The 20,095-nt window shown below is 42.2% G+C and overlaps 1 protein-coding gene and 1 long non-coding RNA gene across 8 annotated transcripts in view; one reads left to right on the top strand and one right to left on the bottom strand.

The window, feature by feature from the left end:
* Positions 1-7,863: 7,863 nt before the first annotated feature.
* LOC116071047 lies at positions 7,864-12,349 on the bottom strand. Its single transcript, XR_004110687.1, has 3 exons — positions 12,084-12,349; positions 10,304-10,389; positions 7,864-7,912 (listed from the first exon to the last, which is right to left on the bottom strand). It is a non-coding gene; the product is annotated as an uncharacterized LOC116071047 (long non-coding RNA).
* The window catches only part of Rfc1 (replication factor C subunit 1), a 66,823-nt gene continuing 58,989 nt past the window's right edge, over positions 12,262-20,095 (top strand). For 5 of the 7 annotated variants that reach the window (XM_031342414.1, XM_031342415.1, XM_031342413.1 and 2 more), the window contains exons 1-2: positions 12,262-12,518; positions 19,733-19,866. In XM_031342414.1, the coding sequence (XP_031198274.1) occupies positions 19,849-19,866 (18 nt within the window). In that variant the 5' untranslated portion in view covers positions 12,262-12,518; positions 19,733-19,848. The remainder of the gene's footprint in view (positions 12,519-19,732; positions 19,867-20,095) is intronic. The other 2 variants (XM_031342411.1, XM_031342416.1) reach the window with 2 other exon arrangements.

The raw sequence follows: 20,095 nt of genomic DNA, 5'->3' as shown, positions 1-20,095 counted from the left end.
CAAAGGAATAAGGTAGAATAACAGAGCAGGACACCCTTCTTCCTGAGTCCTCTGCATGAGAAGGCATGAGTACGAGTGCTCCTATATATGTTCATGGACGCAAACATACCGTGCACACGAAGTCAAATAGGTTACATTTTTAAAAAGATAGTACCAGGGCTGGGGATGTAGCTCAGTAGGTAGAGTTCTTGCTTAGCATGCTTGGGTTCAGTTTTTAGCGCTGTATAAACTGAATGGTAGTGCATGCTTGTAATCTCAGCACTTGAGTAGTGGAAGAAGAAGTGCAAGGCCTGGGGCTGGAAAGATGGCTCAGCAGTTAAGAGCACTGACTTCTCTTTCAGAGATCCCGAGTTCAATTCCCAGCAACCACATATGTGATAGCTCACAACCATCTGTAACAGGATCCGATGCCCTCTTCTGGCATGTAGGCATATATGCAGATAAAACACTCATATACATATAAAATACATTTTAAAAACATCTTAAAAAAAAAACAAAAACAACCAAGGACATTCATTCTCTGCTACCTAGTGAGTTTGAAACAAGCTTGGGTTACATGAGACTCTGTCTTAGAATAAAATAAAATCTTCAGGGGCTGGCAGATGGCTCAGTGGGTAAGAAGAGCACTGACTGCTCTTCCAAAGGTCCTGAGTTCAAATCCCAGCAACCATTTGGTGGCTCACAACCACCTGTAATGAGTTCTGACGTCCTCTTCTGGTGCATCTGAAGTCAGCTACAGTATCCTTCTTTATGATAATAAAGAGATCTTTGGGCCAGAGCAGGGTTGACTGGAGTGAGCAGAGGTTATAAAATTCAATTCCCAACAACAACCTGAAGGCTCACAACCATCTGTACAGTTACGGTGTACTCATATATATACATAAAATAAATAAATAGATCCTTAAAAAAGAGAGAGAGATCAGCTGTGTGACTTTGGCGCTGTCTCTCAAAATAAAATAAAATAAAATAAAATCTTCAAAAAAATTGGTCTGGGGAGATGACTCAGTAGCTAACTGCTTGTCATGCTTGTCATGATGTCTCAGTGGTAAGAGAACTGACTGCTCTTCTGAGGTCCTGAGTTCAAATCCCAGCAACCATATGATGGCTAACAACCATCAGTAACGAGATCTGACGCCCTCTTCTGGAGTGTCTGAAGACAGCGACAGTGTACTTACATATAATAATAAATAAATCTTAAGAAAAAAAAAAGACCGAGGAGCAGAGTTTGGATTCCCATAAATGGCAGGTGGCCATGGTACTCCCCTGAAGCCCCAAGGCTTGGGAGGTGGAGATTAGGGGAACCAGTGGAGCAAGCTGGCTAAGGCTGGTGAAGACTGACTGAGGAAGACTTCCTGTGGTCAGTCTCTGGCACACACACACACACACACACGCACGCACGCACGCACGCACGCTCGCACATGCACACACCATACACATGCACATGTGAAAAGAAAATTCTCTTTGCTTTAGCCTATTATAATTCTCCTAATATTTCCCTTCCTCATAGATGAAATCTTAAATAAAGAACAAAATGAGAAGTACTTAAGTACTTTCTCCATGAGGGAAACCACACCACTCTAATAAAAAGACTTTAAAGAAGTAACAGGCTGGGCTGGCGAGATGGCTCAGCAAGTAAGTGCACTGACTGCTCTTCCAAAGGTCCTGAGTTCAATTCCCAGCAGCCACACACATGATGGTTCACGGCCAGCTGCACAGCTACAGGGTACTCATACACATAAAATAAATAAAATAAATCTTAAAAAAAAAAAGAAGTAACAAGCGAGATGTGGTACTGAGTTCCTGTAACCCCGGCACTTGGTGGTGGAGGCTGAGCTTCAAGTCCTGCTATTTTTTTCCAGGCACTAGAGACGGAGTTTTGCTGATAGAGTGTTGCCTTTGCCTCTCTAGGTCCTGGGTCTGATCCCCAACACTCTGTAAGTTGAGGTTGGTGTTACACAGTGAGTTTGAGGCCAGCCTGGGCTAAATGAGACCCTACCTCAAAACAAGTAAATCAACCCCCCCCCCCAAACAAACCCAAACCAAAACAACAACCTCCAACAACAACAATACAACAAAACAGCCAATTTTCTATAGAATTTGATTTACAAACTCAATAAAATCTCAGTAAAAACCTAGACAATAAACACCAGCATCTTTTTATTATCCCTAGCTGACACTCTTTACTCAGTAATTCCTGCCCACTTCCAATCCTTCCAGCTCCTGGCAACCATCCTTCTATTTTATGTCTATAAATTTGACCACTCCATGAACCTTACATTAGCAGGATAATGGGGCACTTTTCCTTTGTGTCTAGTTTATTTAATTTAGCATGATCCCAGAGTTGACGCATGGCTTTCGTCACTTCTGCTGCCTTGTTGTTGAGATAGACTTACTATGTTGCCCAGAATGGCCTCAAATTCCTCGACTCAGGCAGTCCTCCTGCCTCAGTCCCAGAGTATCTGGAAAGCTGGGACTACTGAGGCAGGAGACTGCTTAGCTCTTATTTTTAAAGGTTTGCTTTTGAGATGAGGTCATAACATTAGCCCAGGCTAATATCTAGACCTGAATTAGAAGCTCTTTCTATCAATAAAACAGTAAACCTTTTGTGTGTATGTGCATATGAAGGCCAAAGAACCATTTAAGAAAGCTATCTAGGGGCTGGCAAGATGGCTCAGCGGGTAAGAGCACTGACTGCTCTTCCGAAGGTCCTGAGTTCAGATCCCAGCAACCACATGGTGGCTCACAACCATCCGAGATGAGATCTGACGCCCTCGTCTGGTGTGTCTGAAGATAGCTACAGTGTATTACTCTGGAGCGAGGTGGGCCGGAACAAGCAGAGGTCCTGAGTTCAATTCCCAGTAGCCACATGATGGCTCACGACCATCTGTACAGCTACAGTGTACTCATACACATAAAATAAATAAATAATTGTTTTTTAAAAAAGAAAAGTATCTATATAAAAGCATAAAGTCAGGTGTAATATTGTACAATCTTAGACAGTAAAGCATTAAAAATAATTTATAAGGCTGGGCAGTGGTGGCGCGCGCCTTTAATCCCAGCACTTGGGAGACAGAGGCAGGCAGATTTCGGAGTTTGAGGTCAGTGTAGTCTACAGAGTGAGTTCCAGGACAGCCAGGGCTACACAGAGAAACCCTGTCTTGAACCGCCAGCCCCCCTCCCCCCCCAAAAAAAGATGTCCTCTCTCTTTGGGTTAAGGAACCAAGCTTTATATGGTTGATTTTTTTGTTGTTTTTACATTAATTTGTGTGTCTCTGTGTGGGTGCATATGTAGTGCTGGACACCTTGTTGGAGTTGGGCTCTCTCCTTTTACCACGTGGATGCTGGGAATTGAACTCAATTGAAGTTGTCAGGCTTGGTAGCAAGTGCCTTTACCAGCTGAACCATCTTTTTGGTCCCTGCCATGGTTGTTCTAGAACTTGCTAAATAAATAAATAAATAAATATTATATATGTAAAGAAATATAGTAATTAAATTATATTAATTAATTCAGGCAGGTCTGTGTTCATTTGCAACATTTTCCTTGCTATGTAGAACAGGCTGGCCTCCAGCTGACAAAGATTCACCTGTCTCTGCCCTCACGCAAGATTTTTGTTTGGTCTTGTTTTTTGTTTTCCGGAGACAGGGTTTCCCTGTGTAGCCCTGGCTGTCCTGGAACTCTGTAAACCAGGCTGGCCTTGAACTCACAGAGATCTGCCTGCCTCTGCTTCCTGAGTGCTGGTATTTAAGGTGTATACCAACCCCCATACCTGGCTTGGCAAGATTTTTTGATGTATATTTTGTGGAAGACAGTAGACCTCCTTGTGTTAAGGCTTTTAAATTCAGACCTGTAGGGGTGGCATACTCCTTTAATCCCAGAACCCTGGAGATAGGCAGTTCTTGATATAGGAACTCCATCCTTGTGAGTTCCAGGCCAGCCAGGGCTACACAGAGAAAGCCTGTTCAGTTGATCCATCAGTTGAATAATTCGGACCTATGCTCATTTGCAGTGTTTTCTTTTTGAGACAGGATCTTGCTACCTTTTCCAGGCTAGTCTCAAACTCTCAAGCCTACCAAGGGCTGAGATGACAGGCACCCAGCATCATGACAGACCCTGAAAGACCTTTTACTTAAAAAAAAAATACAGAGAGAAGGCAATGCATTCAATTTATTTCAACTGCATGGTAAGAAAGATGATGAGAAAGATCTTCATAGAATCACAGTATTTCTATTGAGAAACTTTTGAACTATGAATGAGGACTCTGGGCTTGCATCACTAGAGACTTTCTGCTTGTTCTAGACTCTTCTCTCTTGTCTCTAGTGCCTCCTCTTCTTCCCCTCCCTTTCCTCCTTCTCTTCCTCCCTCCTATCCTTTTGGAAATGGAATACTGTTGTTTCCCAGGCTGGTCTTAAACAAATTCTAGGACTCAAGGGATCCTCCCATCTCTGCCTCTGGTAAATGGGGCTGCAGGTGCTTGCCACTCTATTCAACAGAATTTCAGATAGGTAAGGTCCCTAGCAGGCTGGGGGATGGCTCATCAGGTAAAGTGCTTGCCATACCACCATTAGGGCCAGGGTTAATACCCAAAACCAACCCATGGGCAAGGTGACCCACTTTGTGAATTCCATCTCTCCAAAGGCTGAGACTGGCAGACTCTGAAGCAAACTGGCTCACTACTAGCACAATCACTGAGCTCTGGGTTCAACTGAGCAATCCCTGGAGAGTCTTGTATTAGTCTTGGACTTTTACATCCTAAGTACATGTGTATGTGAACTTATACACACACACACACACACACACATGCCCACACACTCCAACATCCATGTATATGGGTAACTATACTACACATGCACCCAGACACAGGCCGAAAACCAAGAAGGTTCTAAGAGACCTATAGTATCCCCATGTGGTCGGTCTTCCTAAACCAGGAGTTTCTAAGGAGGTGGTAGTATTTTCCTTCCCTCCCCATGTCTCACATCCTTTTGAGTCAGTAGTAGTCTTAGCATTGTCTTATATAGTACATGGAAAAAAAGACTACACTAAATGTAAATCCTATCATCTCTATAAAATGCTATTGGAACGTTCATTGCTCTGTCTATACATGCCCTTGAGATTGCCAGTGAGAACTGGGCTGGTGGTGCAGGCCTATAATTCCAGCTGCTTGGTAGGCAGGGCCAGGATGATCAGGAGTTCAAGGTCATGCTTGCCTACATAGCCTGTTTAAGCTCAACCAGGGCTAGAAGATAAATAACCCCTCCCCTAAACCAACAGAACAAAACAAACTTTCAACAAGTTCAAGGCCTTTCTAGGCAAGTTGGCCAGACCCTGTCTCAAAATAACCACAAAATAAAACAGAAAAGGTGGAGCTATAGTTCAGAGGTGAAGTGATGGAGAGCATCTGAGAGCCGCTGGGTTCAATGCGCAGGCAGAAAAAACTAAATTAATAACAATGGCCAATGGATATTTTAGGGAATTGTAATTTGAGATTATGTACATAATCAAATTTATGTGTTGAGTGAAATGATACCAGATGGTGGTGGCACATGCCTTTAATCCCAGCACTTGGGAGGCAGAGGCAGGCAGATTTCTGAGTTCGAGGCCAGCCTGGTCTACAGAGTGAGTTCCAGGACAGCCAGGACTACATAGAGAAACCCTGTCTCGGGAAAAAAAAAAAAAAAGGAAAAGGAAAAAATAAGAAAAAAAAAGAGTGAAATAATATGCTTCTTATTATCTTATTATTTTAAAAGGGAAAGTCCTTTTTCATGTAAGTGAATATGTAGATTTGCTTGGCAGAAACTTCCTCTCAGTGATAGGATATAAAAACCACCAGGCAGTTTATATACCTGTAGTCCACTCAAGAGTTAACATGTTAATTGGGTATCATCCAAGAATTAAGATCACTGATGTAGTTCATACCTGATTTCCTAATATTAGAATATGTTGCTCTGAATGGTGACAGATGATTTTATTCCTAACTGTCTTCAAGGTCATTTAGGTCATTAGTCCAAGCCAAGGGTCCAGACTGCAGATGTCACAGAGGGACTGCCTGACAGGCTGTTGTCTATAAGGAAAACATTCCAATAACCCCAATGTATCAGGACTTGCAAATATTTATCCAGAGGGTAGAAGGTCATTTGTTGTGGCACAGTGAAAATTCAATTGATTTCTGTTGATTTTTTAAAGTCTAGTGAAAGACAATGTGACCATTGTGCTCTGAAGATGGTATCAAAGTGAGTCAAGAGTCCTACAGCTTAGATAAGTTAAGGGAGACAGAGGCATAGATGCAGGAGTCATTCACAGCTGTGATTAGAATATAAAGGAGGGTCAGGAGTCAACTCCGGTGCCCTGCTTCTATGCCATTGTCAGAGCACTGCCTAACCTGTTTGTGTGTCAGCGGATGAGGCTCAGCTATGTGGATTTAGGAACTATTTGATCCAACTGTTCACAAGTTGAGGAACAACTAAGAAAGATCCTATTGTCAATATTCTAACTTTTGGGACAGAGAGTTTTTCATGGAATATAGACAATTCCCCTAGCATTTCTGTTCCTAAGTGGGAAGGAAAATAGTTCTGATTTTCACAAAATTGGCTGTGTTGATTAAAAAAAAAAAAAAGGAATTTCCCACAGCCTTTCTTCCATCCCTTCTTTCTTTCTTCCTTCCTTCCTTTCTTTCTCTCTTTCTTTTTTGTGGTTTTTCCAGACAGGGTTTCTCTGTGTAGCCCTGGCTGTCCTGAAACTCACTCTATAGTCCAGGCTGTCCTGGAACTCAGAAATCCACTTGCCTCTGCCTCCCAAGTGTTGGGATTAAAGGTGTGTACCACCACTGCCTGGCCCTCACAGTCTTTCTTTTAAGGATTAAAACAAAGGTAGTGAGCACTATATAAGCAGATCTAAGGTGTAATATTTCAATTCAAATGTGTCTTTTCAACACTAGGACTTAGGGAAAGGCAGACAGACAACAACAAACAGGGATTAGAGAGATGGTTCAGCAGTTAGTAGCACCTACTGTTATCACAGAATAGCCCTGGGTTGTATCCCCAGCATAACATAAAATAAGTGTGGTGGTGTGGGTCTGTAATCTGACTCAGCACTTGGGAAGTGGATGCAGTAGGACTGGAAGTTCAAGACCAGTCTGAGCTACATTGCAAGTCTGAGGTCAATCTAAGATACATGCTATCCTGTCTCAAAAAGAAAAATAAAAAAAAAATACTGAAAATAATGATACAAAAATATACAAGTTTTCTTTTTCATTCTTTTTTGAGACTAGGTCTTTCTGTATAGCTTTGGCTTGTCTTGGAACTTGCTATACAGACCAGGCTGTCCTGGAATTCAGAAATCCTCTTGCCTCTTTTTCCCAAGTGCTGGGGTTACAGGTGTGAGCCACTATACCCAATTTTTTTGATTGTTAGGGTTGTGGTGGTTTGAATATGCTTGGCCCAGGGAGTGGCACTATTAGGACCTGTGGCCTTGTTGGAGGAAGTGTGTCACTGTGAGGGAGGGCTTGGAGACCCTCCTCTAGCATCCTAGAGACAGTCTATTCTTGGCTTTCTTTGGATGAAAATATAGAACTTTCAGCTCTGCTAGCACTGTACTTCCTGCCATGATGATATTGGACAGAACTTCATAACCTGTAAACTAGACCCAATTAAATGTCCATTAGAAGAATTGCCTTGGTCATGATGTCTCTTCACAACAGTGGAAACCACAACTAAGATAAGGGTTTTATTTTATTTTTAAAAATATTTATTTTAAAATTATGTGTAGTGCTGGAGAGATGGCTCAGAGGTTAGGAGTACTGGCTGCTCTTCTAGAGGTCCCAAGTTCAATCTCCAGCAATCACAGGGTAGGTCACAACCATCTGTAATGAGATCTGGTGCCCTCTTCTGGCCTGCTGGCATACATGCATGTAGAACACTATACATAATAAGTAAAAATATCTTTTAAAAATTTTTAAAAGATTTATTTATTTGTTTTAGGAAAGTACACTGTCACTGTCTTCAGATACACAAGAAGAGGGCATCGGATTCTATTACAGATGGTTGTGAGCCACAATGTGGTTGCTGGGAGTTGAACCCAGGACCTCTGGAAGAGCAGTTGGTGCTCTTAACCCGAGTCATCTCACCAGACCCCTAAAAATATCTTTTTTTTTTTTTTCGAGACAGGGTTTTCTGTGTACACCTGTCTGTCCTGGAACTCACTCTGTAGACCAGACTGGCCTTGAACTCAGAAATCCACCTGCCTCTGCCTCCCAAGTGCTGGGATTAAAGGCGTGAGCCACCACTGCCCGGCTAAAAATATCTTTTAAAAGAAATAAAATTATGTGTAGTATGTGTATCTGTGAGGAGGTATGAGCGTATGTGCACCATATATATGCAGTGCCTGAGAAGGTCAGAAGAGGGCACAGATCCCTTGGAAACAGAATTACAGGGAGTTGTGAGGCGCCATGTGGGTGATAGGAACCCAGTTTGGGTCCTTTGCATGAGCAACATGTGCTCTTAACTGTGGAGCCCTCTCTCCAACCCCTGTGGTCTTTTTCTTTTCTCTCCCTTTCTTTTCTTTTCTTTTTTTTGGGTGGGTAGGATACCCTTGTCTGAACTCACAGAGATCTTAGCCTATGAGCTACAAGTGCTGAGATTAAAGGTGTATGCCAGCCGGGCGGTGGTGGCTCACGCCTTTAATCCCAGCACTTGGGAGGCAGAGGCAGGCGGATTTCTGAGTTCAAGGCCAGCCTGGTCTACAGAGTGAGTTCCAGGACAGCCAGGGCTATACAGAGAAACCCTGTCTAGAAAACAAAAACAAAAAACAAACAAACAAACAAAAACCAAAAAAAAAACCCCAATAAATAAATAAATAAATAACAAAATAAAGGTGTATGCCACTATAGCTGGCATACATAATAAGCTTTATTTATCTTAGTCACTGATTTAAAACACAATGAGTACTGTACATTGGTTTAGGTTCTGTAATGTTATATGATCAAAAGTATATCATATGTCTGCTGTGTACACCTTTCCATAGATTAGTTCACAGTTCACAGATTTTATTGATTTCTCAATGGAGCTAACTGACCTATTCTTCCCCAACCAATTATTGCCCTAAGCAAAGCTGTGGAGTACAGATGTGTCTAACTTTGTTGTTGTTGTTGTTGTTTTTTTAAAGATTTATTTATTTATTTATTATATGTAAGTACACTGAAGCTGTCTTCAGACACTCTAGAAGAGGGTATCAGATCTTGTTACTGATGGTTGTGAGCCACCATGTGGTTGCTGGGATTTGAACTCAGGACCTTCAGAAGAGCAGTCAGTGATCTTACTTGCTGAGCCATCTCTCCAGTCCAAAGTATTTTTTTTTTGTTGTTGTTGTTGTTTTTGAGCCAGGGCTTCTCTGTATAGTCCTGGCTCAAAAACAACAAAATGTCTGGATGTCTAGCTTTGGAATGCTCTCTCACTTTATCTTGTGTTTTTGAGTGTGAGCACACGCCTGTTACAGAGTGTGAGTGTCTTTAGGCATCAGAGGACAGGTTTTAAGAGTTGGCTTGAGGGCTGGCGAGATGGCTGACGCCCTCTTCTGGTGTGTCTGAAGGCAGCTACAGTGTACTTATTTAAAATAATAAATAAATCTTTGGGCTGGAGTGAGTGAGGCTAACCGGAGTGAGCAGACGTCCTAAATTCAATTCCCAACAACCACATGAAGGCTCACAACCATCTGTACAGCTACAGCATAATCACATACATAAAATAAATAAATACATCTTTAAAAAATAAAGAGTTGGCTCGAGTTCCTTCACCTTGTTTTTGAAGCAGGGTCCTTCTGGTTATTTCTGCCTTACATGTGCAAACTTTATAGTAATGATGATAATTGTTGACTTAAAAACACTATGGTCATCTATATATAGTGGTACATGCCTGTAATCCTAGTACTTGGGAGGGTGATGAGGCAGAAGGATCTCAAGTTTGAGACTAGCCTGGGCTATATAATGAGATTGTCTGAATTGAACTCAAACCAAATCAAGTACCCACCACCACCACCACCACCACCACCACCACCACACACTTGATGTGTGTCAGAAACAGTTCTATCTTTAACAGATGAGGGCTGAGTCATAATTACTTCTCTACTGTCACATAACTATCACACAGGAGAGCAGGAACTGAATGACTGGCTTCAGAGGGACCCAAGCAGGGAGGCCCTTCTCACCAGTGACAGTTCACATGCTTCTAAGTTGGGGATTGTTATTGTTGGTGAATTTTAACCTGGAATGGTGCAAAGATGTATGTTACAAACAATGCAGCGTGTGGTACTCACCTTCCATCCTGGGCCCGGAGATGCGGTGGCAGGTGAAGCCATACTGAGTTCCAGGCCAGCCAGAGACAAATAGAGAAATCCTGTCTCTAAAAAACAAAATCATGTTGCAATAGACATCTAGTAAATACAAACTCTTGTATTACTGAAGGCTTTACTGCCTTTCCCAGTAGATATGGCGTTATAAAATGACAAGACCCAAGAAGAAGTGGTTAGAAAAAGATTTCAGGGTTGGAGAGGTGGCTCAGCGGTTAAGAGCACTGTCTGCTCTTCCAGAGGTCCTGAGTTCAATTCCCAGCAACCACAGGGTGGCTCACAATCATCTGTAATGGGGACCCGATGCCCTCTTCTAGTGTGTCTGAAGACAGTGACAGTGTACTCATATACATAAAATAAATAAATAAATCCAAAAAAAAAGAAAAGAAAAAATTTCAAAGTCCAAGGTCAAAGTTTGATACTGCTCTCTTCGCTAAATTCTTTGATAACCTTGTTTTTTCTTGAAGTTGTAGGCAAATATTACTTTCTATTCCATAACCAAGGTGTTTATTGACTCATAGGAAACTTGCTGGCCAGGTGTGGGCCACCACCCCTGTAATCTGAGGAGTGAGTAGTGGAGGCATATACTAAGAGCAACTTCCAAAACTGATAAAGTAAAGCTTACCTCCCTCCCCGAAGAGACTTGCTTATCCTAAATCTTTCTTGATTCTAGTTTCTCAGAGGGAAGAGGGGTATATCTTGGTTATGTCATGGCTTCAAAGATTTCACTGTATATATATATACACATATATACATATATATGTATATATATATATATATATAAATATATATATATATATATATTTAAGATCTATTTATATGAGTACATTGTAGCTGTGTCTTCAGACACACCAGAAGAGAGCATCAGATCCTTATTATAGATGGCTGTGAGCCACCATGTGGTTGCTGGGAATTGAACTCAGGACCTTTGGAAGAGCAGTCAGTGCCATCTCTCCAGACCAGACTCCACTATTCGTTGTTGTTTTTTGTTTTTTGTTTTTTTTTTTGTTTTTTTTTTCCGAGACAGGGTTTCTCTGTATAGCCCTGGCTGTCCTGGAACTCACTCTGTAGACCAGGCTGGCCTCGAACTCAAAAATCCGCCTGCCTCTGCCTCCCAAGTGCTTGGATTAAAAGCATGTGCCACCACTGCCCGGCGACTTCACTGTTCTTTAAGAGACTTAATGAAGCTTTAGGAAGGAATTAAGGAGCTAGTTTTCTTAGTAATTTTAGAACAAAGCCATTGGTGCTGAGGGTTGTCCAGTTGGTTGCACACATTCACAGTAGCTCTGAGTTTGATCCCTTGCATTGCGCAAACCAGGCATGTTGGCTTATATCTGAAATTTCAGCACTTGGGACACAGTGGAAAAATCAGAAGTTCAAGGTCATCTTCAGCTACATAGGGAGTTTGAGACCAGGACAAAATACAAGATCTTCAATCTCAGAAAACAACTATCTCCCCCCCCCCCGTCCCCATCAAACAATAAAAAAATTTCTTTAATGTAAACAGTTCCTTAAACGCAAACATATACCCACGTGATGGAAGACAAGAGCGCCCCAAAAGTTGTTCTCTGACCACTGCTTGTGCACTCCATCTCCAATAAATAAATGTTTAAAAAAGTAAAAAAAATTGTCCATTATCACGGTAGTTTTTACACTATGGGTCTCTTAGTCTGAGGCAAAACCAATAGGCCAAACATTGAAAATAAAATAAAACGAATTAGGGTAAAGTTTGATGAGAACAGTTGACCTGTGCGGGGCGCATCGAATATACTTCATCCTACGGAGGTGGCAGTAAGAACTTCTTGAAGCTGCTACAGAGCACCACCCTTGCAGCACGTGTACTGCAGGAAGGAAGAAGCCACCTGGGAACCCGCCTTAGAGGAAGTCAGCCTCAGATCCCATATTGGGCGTCTGGGGTCGCGATCGCACGCGCACTTCGCGTCCCACAGAGGTAGCCACCCTCGGGTTGCTAGGGCTGTTCTGCACCTAGTGCGCAACTCGCGCCTCGGGGCGGGGCTGGGGAGCGCGCGCTCCTGACGTCATTGCCGCGCGCCGCCGCCGCCTGCGCTTCTGCTACTTCGCGGGAGAAGTTGTTGGCGCCAATGGATTCTGAGCCCCGATAACGGATTCCCCCAGCCGCGGACCTGCCCACCTGCTCCTGTTCGGTCGTGGGGCTGCGATGGTGAGCCGCCCGGGAGGCCGTGCAGCTACAGAGGCTTTGCAGGCGGGGTGTGGACGGGGCGCCGCCGTGGTGCGGGATGGGGAGAACCGTGCAGAGCGCTCCGAGGGGCCCCGCTTAGGGTGCGGGGCGCACCACGGACGCAGCGTGCAGGGATGTGGCTGCTACGCGGCACTTTCACACCCCACCCCCCGACTCTTGGGGGAAGGGAGGAAGGAAGAAGAATGTTGATTTGGACGGGGCGTTCAAAGTTACTTTCGTGTTCATCGTGGTCCCAAATCTCGGTTGGACTGCTTCCTAAAGTCGTGACTTCAAGCTTTGCAAGGAAGAATTTAACACTTAGCTTTCTCAGGGAGAGGTTGCTCGGGCCTTCAGCTTGAATCAGCTTCCTGAAGCGAGTGTCAGCTGTCTGGAGAGCTGACACAAGGAAGTTTACTTTGTTTAGAATAATTTATAGGAGTTGAAGGGATAACCTGGTTTACCAGGATTAAAAACACGGCGAGTACAGACGGATGTTATGTATTTGACAGCTGTCATCTCTTATCACCTGTTACGAAAAGTAGTTTTTTAAAAAACCCTTAGTTCCAACTTCAGTATATAATTCTGTTGTAGTGGACATTCAAATAGTTTGAAAGTGAAATAGTCCCTGGCATAGGAGACAGTTACAAGTTTGAAATAATTTTTAATTTACAGGACAACTGAAGGTGTTCAGCTAATCTACAAGATATTTAACAATCATATATATTTATGTGTGTGTACATACACACATTATAAGTATATATATATATACATATATATATATATGTATATATATATACTTTTATTATTCTTAAGCTGTCAGAGCACCAGCATTTATACCAAATTGGAGAAAATTTCAACTTTTTATTCTTGGGGGAAAAAAGATAGTGATGGTAGCCACCCAGAGTCAGCCTTTTTATTTTCGGGATAATAGGTGATTTGTTTGCTTTAAATACCTTCTATAAATTCATCTGAAGTGTTGTTTTGAAAAAGATTTATTCTTATTTTAGTTACGTGTGTCTGTTAGTCTGTGTTTGTGTATGCACACATATGTTTGAAGGCCCATAGTGGCCAGAAGAGAGTGTCAGATCCTCAGGAGCTGGAGTTACAGGTGGTTTTGAGCTGCTTTCTGTGAGTGTTAGTTATGGAAGTCAGGGTCTCTGCAAAGAACAGTATGCACTCTTAACCACTGAATCATTTGTTCAGCCCCCAAGTTCATTAAATTTCTTTTAACTTGTAATATGTATGTTTCTGTGAATATGCATGCCTGGTGCCAGCAGAGGCCAAAAGAGGGTGTCGAACCCTTTAGAATTGGAGTTGAGCTCATGTCCTCTGAAAGAGCAGCAAGTACTCTGAGACATCTCCCCAGCCACACCTCTCCAGTTCATTGGTGGTTAATGCCTTTAATCACAGCACTTGGGAGGCAGAGGCAGGCAGATCTCTATAAGTTCAAGGCCAGCTTGCTATACAGAGTGAATAATTATCTGGGTCTATACAAGTAGATAGCCAAGGCTACACAGAGAAATCCTGTTTTGATAAAACTTAAAAAAATAATTATGTGTACAAGTGTTTTGTCTGCATGTATGTATGTGCAGTGCATACAGCCCTGGTCCCAAGAAGGTCTGAAGAGGGCATTGGGACTGGAGTCATACATGGGTATGAACTATCATGTGGGTGGTGGAAACTGAAGCCAGGTCCTTTGCAAGAGCAACAAGTGCTCCCAATCACTGAACCACATTTCTAGCCTCTCTACTTCTTTTTTGTTGTTGTTGGTTTTGTTGTTGTTGTTGTTCAAGGCAGGTCTTTAACAGAGATGCTTCTGCCTCTGCCTCCTGAGTTCTGCAATTAAAGTCCAATACCTTCATGCTCAGTTCCAAGTTCATTGTTTTGAAGGAAAATTTGGGGTAATAGTATCATGTATCAGGTCTTGAAATTACAGTGTATATAGATTAGGCTGATGTGAACTCATGATCCTCTTGCCTCAACTTCTAGGCACTCCACAGTCCAGTTTCTTTCTTTCTATTTATTTATTTATTTATTTATTTATTTCTACACAGATTCTCTCTGTGTAGCCCTGGCTGTCCTGGAACTCACTCTGTAGACCAGGCTGGCCTTGAATTCAGAAATCCGCCTGCCTGTGCCTCCCAAGTGCTAGGATTAAAGGTGTGTGCCACCACTACCCGCACAGTCTAGTTTTAGAACAGTAAAGTCACACAACTAGAAGGCAGTTAAACTTGAAGGAGAACCTAGGTATTTCTGATCACTACATTATCCTGCTTCCCTAAAATGATCAGCATTGCATTTTGGAATTTGGGTATTTTGATATTTGTGGAAAGTTGATGAGATTTTGATGATGGAGAATGGATAAAGACTTTGTTTAATAGTTAATAGTTATATTAGTATGCTAATATGCTTAATAATTATCTGGGTCTATACAAGTAGATTAACTAGTGTGACTCTTGTCTCAGACTTCCAAGTGCTGGGATTACTGGTGTGGACCCAGCAAGTAGCTTAATTTCTTGGTTTCTACTTGCAAAAAGGATGAGATGAATAATAACTACCTTGATAACTTAACATTAACATTTATTTCCTTTTTTTTTTAATGTGTGTGTCATAGCATAGCTGTAGAGGACCCAGGTTCAGTTTCCAGCACCCACATGACAGCTTATAGCAACTTGGCCCTCTTAAGTTAATTAAAAGATATATATTTATTATTTTATGTGTATAAGTGTTTGCATGCATGTGCACCACGTATTGTGCTTGGTGCCTGTGGAGGCCAGAAGAGGGTGTTGGGTTTCCTGAAACTAGATTTTCAGGTTGTTGTGAGCTGCCATGTGTGTGCTGGGAACTGAACCTGGGTCCTCTATGAGAGCAGCAAGTGCTGTTAACTATTCAGCCTTCTTTAATTGATTACTTGCAGAATTAAAACAAGTTAAGGGCCAGAGAGATGGTTCAATTGGTATAGTGCCTGCCCTACAAGCACGGGGACTTGAGTTTGGGTCCCCAGCACTCAAAATGCAGGTGCAGTTGTATGCATTTGTAACCCCGATGTTGAGGGAGGGAGCTAGGTGGATCCCTGGCGCTCATGACCGCCAGCCTCTCTGAATCATCCGTCTGCTGCAGGGTCAATGAGAGAAACAATGTATGTACAACTTTGATTCTGGAGCTTGGCATGTAGTACAGTGTTAGAGAGTTGTTCCAGTTGCAGTAATCTGTTTTTCAGGAAAGATACTAGAAATTACATAGGGTTTTTGTTTTGTTTTTGAGACAGGGTCTTACTGTGTATCCATCTCTGAGTGATCTGAAACTGTGTGTAAACCATGCTGGCCTTGAACTAACAGATCCTTTTGCCTTTTGCCTCTGCCTCTGTTGTCTCTGATGGGGTCAAAGGTAGGTACCACCATGTCCAATCTGTCTTTTTTATTTGGTGAAAAATCTTGTAGGTGTTTACATCAGTTTTTAAGGGCATAAAAAGCTGGGCATGCTCTTAGCCATTACTTAGGAAGTAGAGGCAGAAGGATCAGGAGTTGAAGTCCTGTCTCTGTTACATAGTTCCTGGCCAGCCTGGAGTTCATGAGATCCTATCTCAGAAAATTAGGAGAAAAAAATGGTAGGGGCATCATAGATGCTTCTGATCCTAGAAGGTAGGTGAACTTTCTGAGCATTTATGGTCTGTGGGCTTTCCTTTTTATTCTCTCTCTGTCTGTGTGAGTCCAGGCAGAGGAGGACATTGGGAGTGTGTGTGGCTCTAGCACTCTCTCTGAGCTTTCTCTTCTTGAGATTGAATCTCTCATTGACTCAGCTTGCTGTTTTTCTTCTAGGACAGCAAACTCCTCCAGGGATCCTCATGCCTCTGCTTCCCCTACTGCTGGAATTATAGGCATGTGTAGCCATGCCTAGTTTTATGTGGGCTCTGCCAGTCTGAACTCAGTTCCTCCTCTTGTACAGCAAATACTTTTACCCACTTACGCATCCCACTAGACTCACTTTAGTTTTTGAGACAGAGTCGCTCACAGAACCTGAAACTCACCCATTACCTAAATTGGCTCCAGGTAGCTTGTCTGTCTCTGCTTCACCAGTAATAGGATTACAGATATGTGCCACCATACACCTGCTTTTTTTTGTGGGTACTAGGGATCTGGAATTGATTCCTTATTCTTATTTGTTTGTTTTGGTTTTGTTTTTCGAGACAGGGTTTCCCTGTATATCCCTGGCTGTCCTGGAGCTCACTTTGTAGACCAGGGTGGCCTCGAACTCAGAAATCTGCCTGCCTCTGCCTCCCAAATGCTGGGATTAAAGACGTGCGCCGCCACCGCCCGGCGATTCCTTATTCTTTTGTGGTAAACTCTTTAACAATTGAACCAAAACCCAGTTCTGGTTCATTCTTGTAGCACTTAAAGTAATCATCTTTAAAAGGAATGGGTAAATTGTCCATTTTTACTGTTTGTTAAAAGGAAAAGTTTCTAGGATTTTGTATTGTGTTGGAGAGATGGCTTAGTGGTTAAGAGTACCTGCTGCTCCTGCAAAGGGGACTCTGGTTCTGTTCTTAGCACCTATATCAGGTGGCTAGCAGCTGCCAGAAACTCCAGCTCCAAGGGATTCAAGGCACCTGGTCCTTGAGGGCACTCGTACTCATGTCTACATACACACACATAAAATACATACATACATACATACTACATATTTGGGATGGGATTGATGACTCCGCTGTTAAAAGCTCTTGTTGCTCTTGTAATCAATCCTGGGCTTGATTTTTAGCAGCCACACGGAGGCTCACAGCCATCTGAGCTCCAGTCTGAGGAGGATTCAGTCTTCTGAGCTTCAGGAGCGAGCACCAGGCATGTACATGGTATGCATGCATATACACAGGCAAAACGGCCATGCACTTAAAAGGATAAAGCAAAGGTTTCAAAAGTGATATATTAGATTGGTATTCAATTTAGTCCTCCAGCAGTTAGCACAAAAAGAAGCCTAGCAGAGCCCTACCCAGAATAAAGTTCACTTTAACGAGTGTTTAGTGAACACCTGTGCATAAGTTATATTATAGGACAATAGTTCTTAACTTCTGCTTGGGCCACCAGTTCCCTTTGAGAAATGTGGTGAGAGGTATGCAAATTGTCTGATGGCAGAAATGGATATAGGCACATAATACCATTTTAGGGGCTTCCCCTCTCTTCTGAAGCACATCTATAGACAGAGATTAACTTTTGCTCTGGGAGTTGTTGAACTTGAGGTCTCCAGCTTTTTGACTTTTAACAGAGGTGTCAGATAATTCAATAGTCTATTAAAAAAAAGGGTGCCAAAGCTAGTCATGGTGGCACATACCTTTAATCTTGGTATTCAAGAGACAGAGGAAGGCTGATCTCTGTGAGTTCAAGGCCAGCCTTGTATACAAAGAGAGAGCCAGGCAGGGCTCTGTTACACAGACTAACCCTGTCTCCAAAAAACAAATAAAACAAAACAAAATAAACAAAAAAAGGCCAGATAACCCTCATGCTAAAGAATAAAGAATAAACTTGGATGTTTATATTTCATACTTGAAAGAAAACAGGGATGAATAAAGAATTATCTTGTACCTATTTCATACCTGGTAGGCCAAATTCTATTTTTTTTTTTTTTTAGCCAAATTCTAATACAAATGGGAAAGGCTGAGGCAGGAGGATCTCAGGGTTCAAGGCCAGGGTGGTCTATGGAGTGAGTTCCAGGATAGCCAGAGCTATACAGAGAAACTTTGTTTTGAAAAACCAAAACCAAAAGAAAAAAAACATAGTTTTGCATTTTAGTGATTTATAAAGTAAAAGCTTGGTAAATATTTGAGTAGCTTTTGTGAAGTATGTTGACGATAATTTTTCTTGTGAATTTGGTGGGCCATTTAGGATGGTAAACAATATTTTTATTTCTTTGCTAATTTTAAAATAGAGAAGTAAGACCAATGTGTATTGCTGTGGCAGCTGCTCTGCAGAGCATCAAAGGCAAATGACAGTGACATAGTGTGTGTCCTCTCTCCTTTCTCATCTACTGCGTCTGCTGGTCGAGTTCCTATCAAGTGCAGAAAAGTAGTGAGAGCTGCTTGTGCCTGCTTCAGAGCAGTGTGCATCAGTGTTTGTACTCTGGGGTTTCCAAAGCCGAAGGCCGTCTAATGCTGCATTTCTTTTGGGTTCATGAGAGTATAGCAAAACGTTTTGTTTTTCATCTTTTTATACTAGTGGATTTGAAAGCAAGTTGGAAATGTCTTAGTACAGATTAAAAATTAGAAAATATACCTATCTCCTTTTTAGTACCTGACAAAGTCTGGTAATTTAGTTTGATCTGTGTTTATCAAAATTGTATTTGGGTTGCTTGATTTACAACACTTCTTTCTAATCAAGTCATCTTGCAGAATTGTTAATTACATCCTAAAGATGGGAACTGCCTCTCTCTGCCTCCGCCCATCTTTCTCTCTGTTGAGACGGTTTCACCAAGTATTCCAGGGTGGTCTCAATTTCTGGTATTACAGGAATGTATCACTCTGCCCAGTCACAATTTATTTATGTAACCAGTCATACCTATTTTCTGATTTATTTTATTAATTTATTGTGTGTGTACATGCCTGCCACAGTGCGTGTGTGTGGAGGTCAGAGACAACTTGCTGGTATGGGTCTTGGGAATTGAACTTAGGGTATCAGGGTTGGTGACAAGCACCTTTACCCACTGTGCCATTACACTAGCTCCTGCCCCTTGCCCCTTCTCCCACCTCTTCAGTGCTGGAGAGTGCACCTAAGCCTTATGGATGACAGGCAAATACTTTATCCTGAATTACATCCTACACCTGTATTTGGAGTTTTATATGTGTGCTTGGTTTTGAATATTTCTAGGGAAAATATAACTCATCAGGTTTTGAAAGCTTAAAAATACTTGATGTGTGAATAAACTTTGTAATTCCAATAAAAAATATCAATGAGGTAAGAGTTACTGTCATTTTTTAGAGTAGCAGTTCTCAACTTGTAGGTTACAACCCCTTGGAGGTTGTTGAACAACCCTTTCACCGAAGTCACCGAAGACCATTGGAAAACATAGATATTTACATTACAGTTCATAACAGTAGCAAAATTATAGTTATGAAGTAGTAACATGGTTAGGAAGGTTGAGAACTACTGTTCTAGGGGCTAGAGAGATGGCTCAATGGTTAAGAGCGCTTGCTGCTCTTGTTGCTCTTGCAGAGGACCCGGGTTCAGTTCCCAGTGCCCACATAGAGGCTCATAACCTTCCCATAACTCCGTTTCCAGGAGACCCGAGACCTCTTCTGATCTCCATAGGCACCAGACACGTATGTGATATGCACGCATACATGCAGGTAAGACACTCATACTCAGCAAATCAAATAAAGTCATTTAAAGTCATTTTGTTCATGGCGTCGTATTTAAATTATTAAAACATTTCATGAGTGGGTGTGGTGACAGTACACACCTTTAATCTCAGCGCTCAGAAGGCAGAGGCAGAGGATCCTGAGTCTGAGGTCTACATAGCCAATTCCAGACTGGTCAGGGCTACATGTGAAGCTTTGGTTTATTTTATTTTTTTCA

The sequence above is a fragment of the Mastomys coucha genome, unplaced genomic scaffold (genome assembly GCF_008632895.1).
Source record: "Mastomys coucha isolate ucsf_1 unplaced genomic scaffold, UCSF_Mcou_1 pScaffold22, whole genome shotgun sequence".
Classification (NCBI taxonomy): Eukaryota; Metazoa; Chordata; class Mammalia; order Rodentia; family Muridae; genus Mastomys; species Mastomys coucha.
The sequence above is the reverse complement of the archived record's forward strand: the minus strand, read 5'-3'. Positions and strand labels throughout refer to the sequence as shown.